The sequence below is a fragment of the Manacus candei genome, unplaced genomic scaffold (assembly GCF_025592945.1).
Source record: "Manacus candei isolate 608988 ecotype Guabito, Panama unplaced genomic scaffold, ASM2559294v1 h1tg000014l, whole genome shotgun sequence".
NCBI classification, from domain to species: domain Eukaryota; kingdom Metazoa; phylum Chordata; class Aves; order Passeriformes; family Pipridae; genus Manacus; species Manacus candei.
In genome coordinates, this window is record NW_026138062.1 from 70,466,265 (window position 1) to 70,479,907 (window position 13,643).

Here is a 13,643-nt window from a genome sequence, read left to right on the forward strand (position 1 = left end):
GGAACAAAGACGGGAGAACACACATGCTATCCATGCAGGTGCGATCCCAAAGGGTTTATGAGCAATTATTACCAGCTTTTACCTGTAGACTTCTACTTTCTTAAAAAAGATCCTTAGCTTTCCTAATCTTGTGGGGAATAGTGTCAAGGGAGAAATTATTTAATTTTACTTTGTTACTAATAAGAAAACAACATTATGGCTCTTCTCTGTCAACGGCAACCAACAGGTAATTAACTCCAATCACCTGCCATTTCAGATAAACAAATTCACAGAGCACAAAGCACCATAAAATCTCTTAGGAAGTCCAGGTAACACAGAGATGTCACTGTCTTCATTGGAGTAGAACAATGGCAAATAAAACCAGTACTGTTTTACTTACCCACTGCAAGGCATTTGAATAAAAATCTTAAACTGGGCGAAGGGGAGTAAATTCCTAAAACACAGCAGTGTAAATCTTTTTACTCAAAGCATGTTGAGGTCGGCATACTTCAGATGGATGCTCATTTGTTCAAGCGCCTTGCAACAACCACATAACTAAAATCACCATCAGCTGAGAGTGGAACAAGTGTCTGTGCCAAATACAATTACAGGTCTTATTTTCACATTCAAAGGCACTGGAGATGACAAGCTTTCCTTCGGAAATGCAAAGAGAAATTGTACATATTCCAAAACAGAATGTACTTGTTCAAAACAGACTGTGATCACGGGAGGGAGGAGATAAGAAGTTTTTTTGTGCATCCAAACTCAACTTGGACTTCTCAGAACAATATTATCTCCCTGGAGGAATGGGGATTTTGTTATTTGATTTTGTGAGGAAGGTTTGGTTTTGGTTGGTTGGTTGGTTTGGTTGTTTTTTTTTAAAAATCCGCTTTGTGAGATGCAAAACTTAAAGAAACTTTCCAAATAAAAGAGCTTCATAAGCAGATTAAATGAATGTATTACCGTGAGTTATTAAAGTTACAAATTTCTCAGTTTCAGAGACCAAGGTTTCTTTCAAAAGCCAACGACTCCAACCTCTAAGAACACAGGAGGTTTTCTTCAAATTGCATTATGTGACACCGATTTTTTTGCTTTAAACTTCTTACTTCAACAAATGTTTTTTTCTAATCCATACAGAAGTTTACTATACTTATGTAGTGATTCCCTCCACCCCATGATGCCGTATTATCTATAATTTAAAAAAACCAACCCCTCCCCAAACTCCCATAGCTTTTCCAAGCCCTCAGTCCACAATTCAACTGAAAGTTTCAGTTACAGATTCAGGTCAGACAAAATGCAAGTTTTGTTTCTTGAAGAAAATCTACAGGAATTACTGCTCTTCCCCGATTGCCTGCATGTCCACAAAATACAGATGGGTTCAGGGAACTTTCAAATAGATTATGAAGCAGATATAGTCCCACACAGTGATAGGAAACACCCAGATACAGAACACAGACACGGGTAGGGACTGCACAGACACCAATTCAAACCAGCACGGCACGACGTAGCTGCTTTTTGCCCAACTTTATGTTTGACTGCAGTTTTAATAATTCAGGACAAAGCATAAGGATCAGGGCAAACCAAAGAAAACATTATTGAACATGAGAAACAGCCTCTACAGCCTTCACAAACCTGGATAGTGTTGAGACAGTGCATGAGATGCCCCTCACACTTCTGAAGTGCTCAGTTCAGTTGACTGCTCTGTTAAGTCAGTCTCCAACAAAATATTTCCTTTTTCTCTTTTTTTAAATGTGCCAAGACATGGTACAGAAAAAACCTGCAGTTTAGTTAACTATAGTTAACTATCCACGACTTTCCTATTTCAGACTCTCAAACGCTGAGCTCAGACAGCATGAGTGTGGATGGTGTTACTTGACCCACAGATCCTGCACAGGCAGCTCCAAGCCCATGATAATCAGATGGAAGCAGTGCAATCCTGGTTCTGTATCACTAGCTCCACCTGGTAGTGAAGGTACAGTGGTTAGACCAGCTGATGGTGAATCAAAAACTAAACATACTAGAAAACCTGGAAAGGGGATCTTCAAGTGACTTCAACGGGAACAACAGGGTAGGGGGGAAATGAAAAATGGGAGTGAACAGAACCATGGAGCCCAAACTTTGAGAGGTACTTCATCTAAGATATGGAGTGATGAAGGATGACCATATCCTAACATTCACGATGAATCCATCCAGTGATGACCATCCTGAAAACAATACATTTCCCAGGCTGTGAGAAGGGGATTTGGGTTAATCCCAACCACCAGAAAGCAAGTCAAGCTGTTCTTTCAAAGTGCTGCCTCAAGAAGCTGTTTCCAAGAAGTGTGAGCCTCTTTCTGCTACATACAGTGAAAATCTGAAACTCATGATGAAGAAAATTCCACAGCCAGGATTTTAAGGGCATGACAACAAAGCTGGAGCACAAGTGTGTACGGCAGCAACAGACATGCCCACTAAAGTTTTGGGGGAATTGCTCCCATATGGATCAGAGCAGAAACAAACGCTGAACCAAGCAGGAATGTTCTGCTGATGGGAACTGAATTGGGGGAATACAGATACTGTTAGTTTTTCTATAAAGAAAGATATTCCTAAGGAGTTAAGAATGTTTCCAGTTAACACTTATCCATCAAGCCCAGGATTTCAAAAGATCTTCAAAAACCAGAACAACACAATATACAAACTGGATATCAATCACATGAAAAATAATTCTGTTCCACTTAAAAGAATCACTGCCCTTTTGAATTCTACCTACTGTATTTTGCTAAAAGAACTCTTTGGGCCAGAGCTTTTTCATATCTATATTAATATCCACTAGAGAAGCAAGTAATGGAAAGATGCAAACACTTTCCTCTCACTGTCATGACTGATATTCATTTTACTTGCATCCTTCTAGGCATAAACCCAGAATATAATTTTTTAAAAAAATACACATTTACATTGAAAAATACTGCATAGATGAGGTGACTTATTATATACTTAGTGGTACATTTTCTCATCGACATTCTTTACCTTGTGCTTATATAAGGCCTCCCACAGACATTTGGATTCTGGAGTTTGAGAAAAGGAAACAACACAAAATGAAGAATATAAACAACCACCATTGTCTCTCCCTTTAGGGACCTCTATGTTTGTTGGACAGTATCAGACCGTTTTCTGTGTGCTATTGTTGACATCGAGTTCCTTTCTGGAGCTGCAATCTTCACAGGCACGCTGGAGCAGCCTAGAAATAATCTGAAAGATACTTAACGCAGACATTATCAAATTTTGGTATTTTAATGCTGGAACATGAAGCACATGCTTTTGACTCTGCTCATACTTCAGGTTTTCTGGAGCAAACCTGTTCCCTGCAGCTAAAACACAGACTGTCCACAAAGCAACTTGATAACAAAGATCAAGTCTTTGTGTCTGGTGTGATCTCAAATACCACCACATCTAAGAAGTACAAACTGACTCCATCGATCCTCTTCATTTGTTCAGGTTAATTCTGCTGCTGCTCATGGTCTTCTGGCTAGGCTGAAAGTAACAGATCTGCTATGGCAGCTTGAGCTGGAGTCAACAGGATTCTTGATACTACCAAATATCAGGTGAAGCGCAGCAACAGGATAGTCTGGCTAAAAAGAAGACCTGTGTGTGTGGGGAAAAGGCAATTAACTGAAAAAGGGCAGTGCCTTAAGGGTCCTCCACAGTATGAAGCAACATCCAGAAAAAAGAAAAAAATCCACCCTTTACTTGATGGTGCAGGTGATTTATTAATGAGTTTTGGTTAAATTCCCTTTTTGTGTTCTGTAAAGTGAAAAAAAATATAAAAATCTCAATCTCCATACTGAAGAGACATATCTACTTACATAACCCAGTCAGATTATTAGGTAGCAAATGGACTTTATGCTTTACTACCTCACAGTTACTTCTATAGGTTTTGTGTTAGGCAATGTGAATCCAAGCTATCAACTATATTATTGCAGTGAAAAACAAGAATTTTAAGACAAAATAATAAACTAATGATTCAGCTGAAGATTTAAAATCAGATATTTAAAATATAGTAAAATAGTAAAATGCATATATGTTTATTTCTGCTTGACTAGACCTCAATTCAACTCAAAAACTCAAGTCTTTGCAAAGGAATACCTATTTATCTTCAGTACTATGTTCTACAATGAATTATTTGCATACTGGAAGAAACTGAAAACAAAAAAACAAAGAAAAAGAACAATCTCATCCTTCCTTGCTTCCTTTTGATTTAAATCTCTTAGATATTCTTCCCAAATGAAATAATTTATTACTCTATCTTAGAAAGAGTGGCTTTCCCCCCGTGTTTGTCACAAAGGATTACACAGATATGGGTAACTGGTTCCTGCAGGGTTAGAGGGGAGCTTTCCTTAAAAGCTTCCACAAACACTCAAACTCAAAACCTTTTAGCAATAACAAAACAGAGTTGCTCTTTTACATTTAATTCTTTTTACTCTTACTGAAAAAGGCAAGTAAGAATTCTGATCTGTTCAAGACCTTGCTTAAGAATATACAGTGCTAAGGAGGCATATTCTTGAGTTTCAGATCAAAGCGGAACAGGTGCAAAACGTAAAACCTTTTAAAATTTATCCTCTCTCCCATTTCATAATAAGCATACCTTTCCTTGAAGAGTGATATTTTGCACATCAATAGTTTCAGACCTAAAAAAAAAGGCTCCTGAGCAGTATTTCACTTTTAAAAGTTCAATATTCTTTTTGAAAAAAAGAATTTGATAAAATAAATGGACAGTTTGAAAAAGCATGAAGAACTGCAGTACTGAAAACAGAAGAGAACATCCCTAAACATATTTTGAATTGAAGGCCACACTCTAGTCACTGTATATTGTAATCCAGAGTGAACTACTTCTAAGACTGATATGTGCTAAGGGTGAACTCTGCCATTTCTTGCACATGAGGTGCATTCATCTATGCCCACTGCATTTCTAGGCGGTCCTTCCCTTCCTCTGTGGCCTTTTATTAGTAGATATTCAAATAAACACCACTTGAAAGCCTGTAAGGAAAAGATGTGTCGCTCCAATAAAAACATACAAATAAATATTCACATATTTTACTGATCTAACACAAAACGTTCTCTATAAAGAGTAGGAATCAAAATAGTGTCAGGTAACAGGATTACCTCAGACGCATTAAATCTCTTTTTCCACAAAATAATTAAGTTTCTTCATTAAAACCAGACAGCATTTAATTTCTACAAAAGAAGCCCAATAGATTTTTTTTTCACTTCCAATAGAAACTCAATTAGGACAGATAAAAGATTTCTGAGATATTTTGTTGCAACAACAGCAACCCATTTCAAGTAAGGAATTAACGTTAAGGTTTTCTTTTTGGTCATTTACATGACTAAAATACCAATTAAAAATTGATTAATCTTTAAGCTTAATAAATTCCATTTTTTAAAACCTTTATATTCTTTACTTTAATCAATTTCTAGAAATTTTGCTCAGAGGGTGTAATATATTTCTACTGAAAATACTTTTAATTTTTGTACTCTAATTTTTTTTTTTTCTGAGAATAGAAGGAAGGTGCCATTATTGTTTTGCTTCAGAAGCCAGTCCCTACTATTAGAAAAGACTTGGCATGGCCATTCACACAGAGAAAAGTGTTCAGGTGCAGTATCATACAGATCAGTGAAGAATATACAAAAAAACATGGTGTATAATACTGTGACAGTTTTTCAATATATTCACATACAGTAATCTCCGACTACCTGTATATCTAAACTGGCCATAAATCCTGAAGAACCTTGTCTATAAAATTGAGTAACCCATCAATATACCGTATTTCTTCTAAAAATATCCGTATTTTACAATAATATACAAGGTATCTGCTTGCAAACACAGAAGTAGCCATAAATAAAACTTTATTCTTTCATTTCATTTACAAGCTACCAAGTACCATGTATTTACACAGCACTGGACACTTAAAGTAGTTGCAGTCACAAAATGATCCAGACAGCTGTTGATAAAGTAAAGGATCTTAAGATAAAAGCAAAGTAATACTGTAACAGATAAATGGCAAAAAAGCAGTTTTGCCATAGTGATCAGACTTGCATGTTGCATCAATTCTGGTTGAAACGACTGAGTGCCATGCGATTCTCAGCTTTAATCGTTTGCAGTCTGGCTAAAGTTTGGACAGTCATTTCTCTTTTGCAGTTATTAAAATAAAAAAGTTAAAAACTATAGCAGCAACAAGCAAACCCTGTGACAGGAAGGCAAGGTTTAAGAACTAAAAAAGTTTATACAATGTGCTTAGGAAGGTCGCAGAATTTATCTCCCATCGGCTGGAGTTCGACTGAGTGACAACATGATTCGGGCGTATCTTTCACACAGTTCATGTGTGGAGTAGGAGGGTAACTTTGGCGGGTCATTGAAACCTTTAATCTCTGTAGAACAATCTAGCAGTTTTGGCAGGAAATCTGTCAGCTTTTCTTGCAAGTTGGCTGCAAATCAAGTGAGAAAAACAAATGTAAGCACTTAAGTCTGCATGTAGAATTCTCCCTTTTCTGCCCAATGTTGACTTTTTTTTAATGGTGGGTGGGAAGAAGAGGAGTTTCACTTGGAATAATCCACTTTCTACAGATCTACCAGCAATAACTAGGACATACCAATTCCTAGTATAGTAAAGATGTTGATATAAGTGCCCCTTCAGATGGTCTAACACCACAAATGTTTTTCCATTCAAAAAGCACGTTTCCCTTGAGGTCTGATACCCCAGTGCAACACATGGAAAAACTTTTTATTGAAATGTGTACAGGATTATTCAAAAGTCAGGATAGCTCAAAAAACATTATGAAGGCACAAAAGATATAGGTTCAATTCCAGTCATCAGAAACATCATATTAATAAAAAAGGTACATGAGGCCCTTTAACCTTAATGAATAAATGACTTACGTTCCATTTCTTGTCCGAGATAGGAACACCAACGGTTTCTCATATCTTCCACAGCAACAATATCTTTCTCTTCCATTTCATCCACCAGTAGTAATGGCAAACAGGGGACAATAAGCTCATTCATGATGATCAGGCCATTATTCACTTCCTGATCATCTCCCGATTCAAACAGTGCTGCAGCATGTTCGTTTAGTTTCTTCATAAACCACCACAAAAAAGGAAAGCCTTTAAGTATACAGCATTTCACATTCTGCCATGCATCAGTCTTATCAGTTTGTTTTGTTCCTACAAAATTACCTGGTAATTCATATTAACCACAGCTGTGTTTTGACATTTACAGCAATGATATATAAACTCTAAAAATCCACTTGATCTTGTGCTGTTCCTGAAGCCACTTCATTTCATACCTGCCAACTCCAACTTTGCAACTGTTCTTTTTAAGACTGAGGTTCTATCACCTGTTTTTATTTTCTCACTGTTGTTAAAGGTGACATAACAAGATAAAAATCCCTTGCTTCAAACAAGGCATCATCACTGATGCCTTTTCCAATATTTGGTTCCTCGTAAAACTATGGCAACAGGGTGAGCCTGCTCCCCAGTGCTGTCAATTATTGCTCCTACCTAGCCCAGACACAGTGGCAGTGAGCACACTATTTACAGTCATAAATGTAACCAATCAAATCAATCAAAAATGACTGATTATTTGAAAAAAAAAAAAGGGAAATAATGTTTTCCATTTTACTTTTTCTTTTTTCCCCCCGTACAGGAGTCTAAGTATTAAACTGTTAATGGAGGGAGGTTTTGCTTTTGTTGTACATGATAGCAACGCTTTTCTACTAATTTTATTCAAGCTATGCAGTAAACTCAACTTTTTGAAACATAGTACTTGACCCTTCACTTACTAGCAAACATTCTCGTCTGTAGTGAGATATCAGCTCTTCATCATGCCCTCTGTATGGGCCTTTGGACAGGAGTTCTTTGTTATTCTGGTAAGCATAGATAAGGTAGAGCAAGGCTTCCATATAGCTGAAGTGAAGAAACAAAAGCATTAGATACAACATCCAGGTACCACCTGCTTCAAGGTAAAGTGAAGGATAGGTAACTCCACTTGTTTTATGTCTAGTCCACCCCTACCCACCAATCTCTTCACAACGTTTTTTTCTACCACACAGTTTTGTTGTTTACACACATAAACCCAAATTATTTTATTATCAGGTTAGATCATTGCACATGAAATGTAATCCAAAGCTCACTGAAACCAACAGGTACCATTTCACTCACTTCAAAACCACCTTTGGATGGGCCTTGAGTAGACCTGAAAACATACTGTGCATTTATGTCACATTAGGTTTGAGGTTCTGTTGTCATAAATCTCTTAATAGCATTCTGCACCTCAGCAAATAAGAATCAAAGCTGTCACCTTACTTCCAAAACAAAAAACCTGTGAATTTTTAATCTTTAAGTTTTTCCAAATTCCTGAAATCTAATGTCATGGAAGAAGCCACAAAAGCACTTCAAAAGCAGAAGTGCTGTTTTAGATTGTTGATAGTTCTGTCTTTAATCTAATTGCAGCAGATAAATGCAAGCCTGATTGGTAGACCAGGAGTAAGAGAGGACTCAAAAACCTAACAGTTAGTAATTGACAGAGACCCCTTCATGTACAGATTAACAATCTCCCTTCACACTGCTGCACACCATTTCCAGCAGAAACCTGAAATGGTTAATTCTCTGACTTAAAAAAACCCAGTTATGACAGGCAATGAAAGCAGCTTAGGCAGCTACCCTAAAAACAAGCACTTTGGTATCTCATTTTTATTCAAATTTTAAAAAAATGTAGGAAGAGAAATTTCCTAAGGCAGGTAAGGAAAGGTACATTGTGCACTTACTCAGCTCCTAGTGAGAACGCGAGGTTACGGTTAAAGTTGAAATTACCTAAACCAAACCACGAAACTACTAAAAAAGGCTGAAAGTACTGAAACTACACCAAACTCCTGAAAACTGCTGTTCAGCACAGAGCACAAACCTGTGCTTTGCTCCCTCCCCTACAGCATGATCACAATATATTATGGCAAGAGGAGAATAAGTGAAAACACTGGTATTTTACAGTTGGAGTCCCAGTGCCAAGGAACTCGAAGATCTTCCATTCCTGATTACAAGCTCAGAGCAAGCATGAAGTACAGGGGTAACAAGGAGGGTTCTTGTAAGCCACACCAATGCCTGTGACTTTTTTGCCTTGTTAGGGGATGAAGCAACATCCCCAGAGTGTTTATTTTTCAAGTAAGTCAGGCAATCTTCTGACTAACCTTTGCATAAAAACTGTTTAAGACTGCCAAGGTAGCATATTGCAATTTAGATTATTAATTAATGTACTATTTATTATATGCTAACAAGCAGAAGACAAATCAGGACTATGGGCTCATTGTGTTTGCCACTATACAAACACATATCTTGTCACAAAGGCAAGGCAGTTGCCTTTTCCCATCAATTTTTCTGGTTTGTTAAAAGCCTTTCTTTTTTGGGAAGATACAAGACAAGAAAGAGAAATATGAAGCAATTTACTACTCAACTAAGAGACAAAGAATTAAATTTGATTTCCACTATAAATTACCCTACCTACTTTTTTATACATGAAAAATCAGTGATTGACTACAGAATTGTTTCCAAAATCAAAAATTCCTATCTCATGTGAATGCTCAATTTTCATACCACAGATGTCATCCACTGGATATTCTGCAACTAACCACTTCATTCCTTTGGCTGGGCATGGGAGGATGAGGTACTTCTGAACAATTCTGGTTTCAGACATTTATTCTCCATTCTCATTGAGGGATTCTCTCATAAGAATTGATTAATTCTCATTTTGAGGCATTTATACTCTAATCACCATCCTTGTTGCATGATCAGAATAAATTTTAGCTCTAGTGCATTAAGTACATAAATGTCACCAATTTTATACAGTCACAATTCCTGACTTGATTCAAAAAGAGAAGAGAATGAATCACCATGGAGCTAAGGACAATCAGCTACAACTAGGACAGTTATGCATGATAGTTTTTCTCAAATATGTTCTGCTTTCAAGACCTTTAGAGCCCATCACAGGTGGAGTTTTGGCTCAGAAGGCAAAACTTTGTTTCAGTGGGAAGACCCAGTAAAAAGGCAGGTAAGACAGGACTTGACTAAATGTGATTGCTGATGAAAGCAGATAAATGTACGTGCATGTGGTGCCAGAGAAAGAAGATTTTTATGGCTGAGGGATACTCAGACCACTTAAGATTAGGAGAGAAGGAACAATAAGGGAGCACATGAAGGGTGCTCTGAAAAGTACTCATGGCTTGGGAAGAGATTGGAAATGGAGATTAAGAATAAGATGATGTGGGAAGCTCTGAGGCAGATGCAAGACTGAAGACATTAACAGACTGAACAAATGTTTAACTGAAATTAATAATACATTAAACATTTCTGAATTTAAAAAGTAGCTTTACTTATCCATGTTACATTTTGCCTTTATATCACTCTACTACATTTGAGCTCCATGCAAACACTTACCTCTTTTTTTGGAAAAACTCCAATCCCACCATGAGAAACATGGTTGTTTCCCTGAAATGTCTGTAGTCTTGATGCCATCTCTGCATATAAGAAAGGGTAAACAGAATTTTATCCACACATATGAAATATAATTTTTTTCTTTTTTCCTTTTTCTTTTTTTTTTTTACACACACCCCTCCTTCCACTTTTAGTGTTGAATACTCACAGTAAGTGCTAAGGACTCTTAGTAGGCTTGCATATGTGAAAAGTCCACCTGAATACACCCTCTCTCAATAAAAAGAAAATTCTTAAGTATCTGAAACATTTCTAGATGAGATTATTCTTACAGAATGCATTACTATCTGAAAGGAACACAAAGCATCTTTGGAGAACCACAGTTAGAATTTTATAAGATCCCTTTCTTTTCTTCCCTACACTACATTTAGTTATTTACTCAGGAAGCGTTAGAAAGCTTTTTCATGCGCTAAATATTAAGCTTAAATTTCAGTAAAAGAATGACATAGAAAAAGCCTGAACACTTTACATGGGAAGTGCCAAAAAACCCAAATGCAACTCAGACTGTGGAGATGTTGGTACTGGAGCAGAACATTTATCTTACTGTCTCACCATTTATAGAAAGTGACTCCTGGTCCACTTTACAGGTAAGTGCTCTAAGTGAGAAAGGCACTTTTACTACAGTAGGTTAGATGCCAACTTTCAATTGTGCATTAAAGATAAAATAGGGGACAGCACACCATAGGACACAGTTTCTTACAGATTCAACAGAAGGAGTTTGAGAAAGGGCCCATAAAATGCCAACTAAATATACAGGACTAATACTGACACAATCTATGGAGAAACCACCATCTGCCTCAGGAGCTAGAAAAGGAGCACATCTGCAGGGGAACAGAAGACACCCCTAACTCCCCACTCTTAAGGCTAAGTCTAGAATTGTTTATTCTCTCTGTGCAATGTCATTCTGAAAATGGTAAAATGTTGATCCCTGAACAGCAAAAAATATGAAACAGAAGTGCCACTCTAAGGGCCCTTTCCCATCACAGGCTACAGAGGGCACACTGTAATATGGGAGTATCTATTGTAGGTCCTGGACACGTTAATGAGAAGTGACAAATATTTTTCATTTGGTTTGTGAGGGAATGATTACTCCCATAATCCTCCTAAACAAGTTCTTTGGACCTAACAGGACAACAATGAGGTGTAAGTGGTGCACTGTTAAGAGGTCTTAATGAATATACTTACACAGAGTTGAAGCTGTTGCTGTAAAACCAGCTACAGGCTTAGCTTTAATTGTGAGATGAATTATTTTGCAAATATAATCACGATTATTTAATGTCTAAGATTCGCCCTTACTTTCTGTCCAAGTTTTACACAGGAGGAAATATTAAGTGCAAAAGCTGGTTATGTATGGTCTCAGCAAACAGAAGAATCTGCTGCTCACAAGAAAATGGGAATGGCCACAGAGACACCTGGAGGAAAAGCACAAATGTGGCTGTGCCTGCTACCCAGTTCTCAGGATGAGTAAGGCTGGGCTGAGACCACTCTCACTCCTTCACTGCCAGCTCTGTCTACCTAGAGAAGCCAGTTGGCTCATATAGTGATAAACTACAAAATATTGTTACTGACGTCAAGACACGTTAACGAACTAAGGACAGACTCCAACCTGACATTTATTTATGACTCAAACGCTGGAATTACAGATGTGGAAAAACCAGCTTTAGACCAACAACAGCCTCTGGAGAAACAAACGATCTTTCAATAACCACTTTTAACTTCTCGGTGCAAGATAAGCGGAAATTTGTGAAGACAAAATTCAGCTTACTGGTAACTATTTCACCTTAAAACTTAATTTAAAGCATAAGAAATACTGACCTCGTATTCTTCCATGTTTACTTCATCTGGCTTTATCATTTCAAGTTTGGCTTGAGCAACCTTCATTATGTTACGGCACCTTACAAAAAGCAACAAGAAATCATGAAATAATACTGGAAATTCACAGAGGGTATTATCCATACCAGACAGCAGCTTCAAACAGTATGAGCTACAGCCTTATGCAAACCAGTATGAAAATGCTACTCATTTTTATTATGCATGGTATAAATCAGCAGGAGAGAGCACACTTTTGACGTAGGTGTGATGGAGGCCTGTGCTATTTAAAGAATTACTTCTTGTTTTATTTTGCTAAATTGCCACATTGCTCAGTCTTTCTTTTAAAAGTTCAGATGGCTTGAAACAGTTCAACATTTACTTCGCAGAAGTTTAGAAGATTATTCACTACACGGAAATCAGACTGATGTTTTCTAGCTTGTAATTTGTCTATTTCTGTAATTAGGTAGACAGAATTTTGAATGAAACAGAGACATTGTCTTGCTTTCAAGTCAGTTGCTCACTTAGCTTGTAAGGCTTTGCTGTCTACTGCTGGCTTTCAGGGCAGTGAGGAAATGCACAGTGAAAGAAGGTACAGAGATCTATGTGCAAAATTATGAACAACACTATTTCTCCTTATTTTATATGAATAGAAACCCAACTTCTCGCTTACTCTTTTTATAGAGATTTTTATAGAAGATGATATGTTTTACCAAGTAAACTTGCAAGCTATTCACTAGGAGGTAGAGCCAACTAAAGCCACCAGCCTTCCCTCTAATACAAGCACAAGCTGAACATGAAGGGGCATCTCCACCCACCAGATCACATTCGTGAGCACAGGAAATGAGACATGCAGATCTTATTACCTTTCATCAAAGCTCAGATTGTGATCTCCAAACTGTTCCAGTAATGTTCTCTCAATTATCTTCTTTGGTGCCTGGTTTTGGATGAAGTAAACAATTGCATGACGCAGACGATAATCACATTCAGGTGGTGGATCTTCCTGGGCTAATTTTAGCAAACGTGTGTATTCCAATTTAATTGCCTACATAATTTGAAAAAAATAGACATTATTCCTTCTGGCTTTAAACTCCAGTGTCACAAACACTAACAAGACAATTCACATCCCATGGCATTTTGCCTGTAAAATATTTTTTTAACAGTTCAATAGTTCACCCTCCTAAGAAGTCCAAACTGTGTTTTTAAAAAAGCAAACAAACAAAGAAACAAAAAAACCCAGACAAATTGTCAAGTTGCTCTTTTTTCTTCCAAATTATGCCTGTCAAAATCCCAGGTAAACCTTTACTTCAAAAGCAGTTCCAATCCTGTGCTATGTTTCCCT

The 13,643-nt window shown here is 37.2% G+C and overlaps 1 protein-coding gene across 4 annotated transcripts in view; it reads right to left on the minus strand.

Annotated features, from left to right (window-relative positions):
- Nucleotides 1–5,845: 5,845 nt before the first annotated feature.
- USP25 (ubiquitin specific peptidase 25) overlaps nucleotides 5,846–13,643 on the minus strand; it is an 88,966-nt gene continuing 81,168 nt past the window's right edge. For all 4 annotated transcript variants that reach the window (XM_051779590.1, XM_051779591.1, XM_051779593.1 and 1 more), the window contains 6 exons: nucleotides 13,168–13,346; nucleotides 12,308–12,386; nucleotides 10,439–10,518; nucleotides 7,795–7,918; nucleotides 6,893–7,088; nucleotides 5,846–6,441 (listed from right to left, as the gene is read on the minus strand). In XM_051779590.1, the coding sequence (XP_051635550.1) occupies nucleotides 6,269–6,441; nucleotides 6,893–7,088; nucleotides 7,795–7,918; nucleotides 10,439–10,518; nucleotides 12,308–12,386; nucleotides 13,168–13,346 (831 nt within the window). In that variant the 3' untranslated portion in view covers nucleotides 5,846–6,268. The remainder of the gene's footprint in view (nucleotides 6,442–6,892; nucleotides 7,089–7,794; nucleotides 7,919–10,438; nucleotides 10,519–12,307; nucleotides 12,387–13,167; nucleotides 13,347–13,643) is intronic.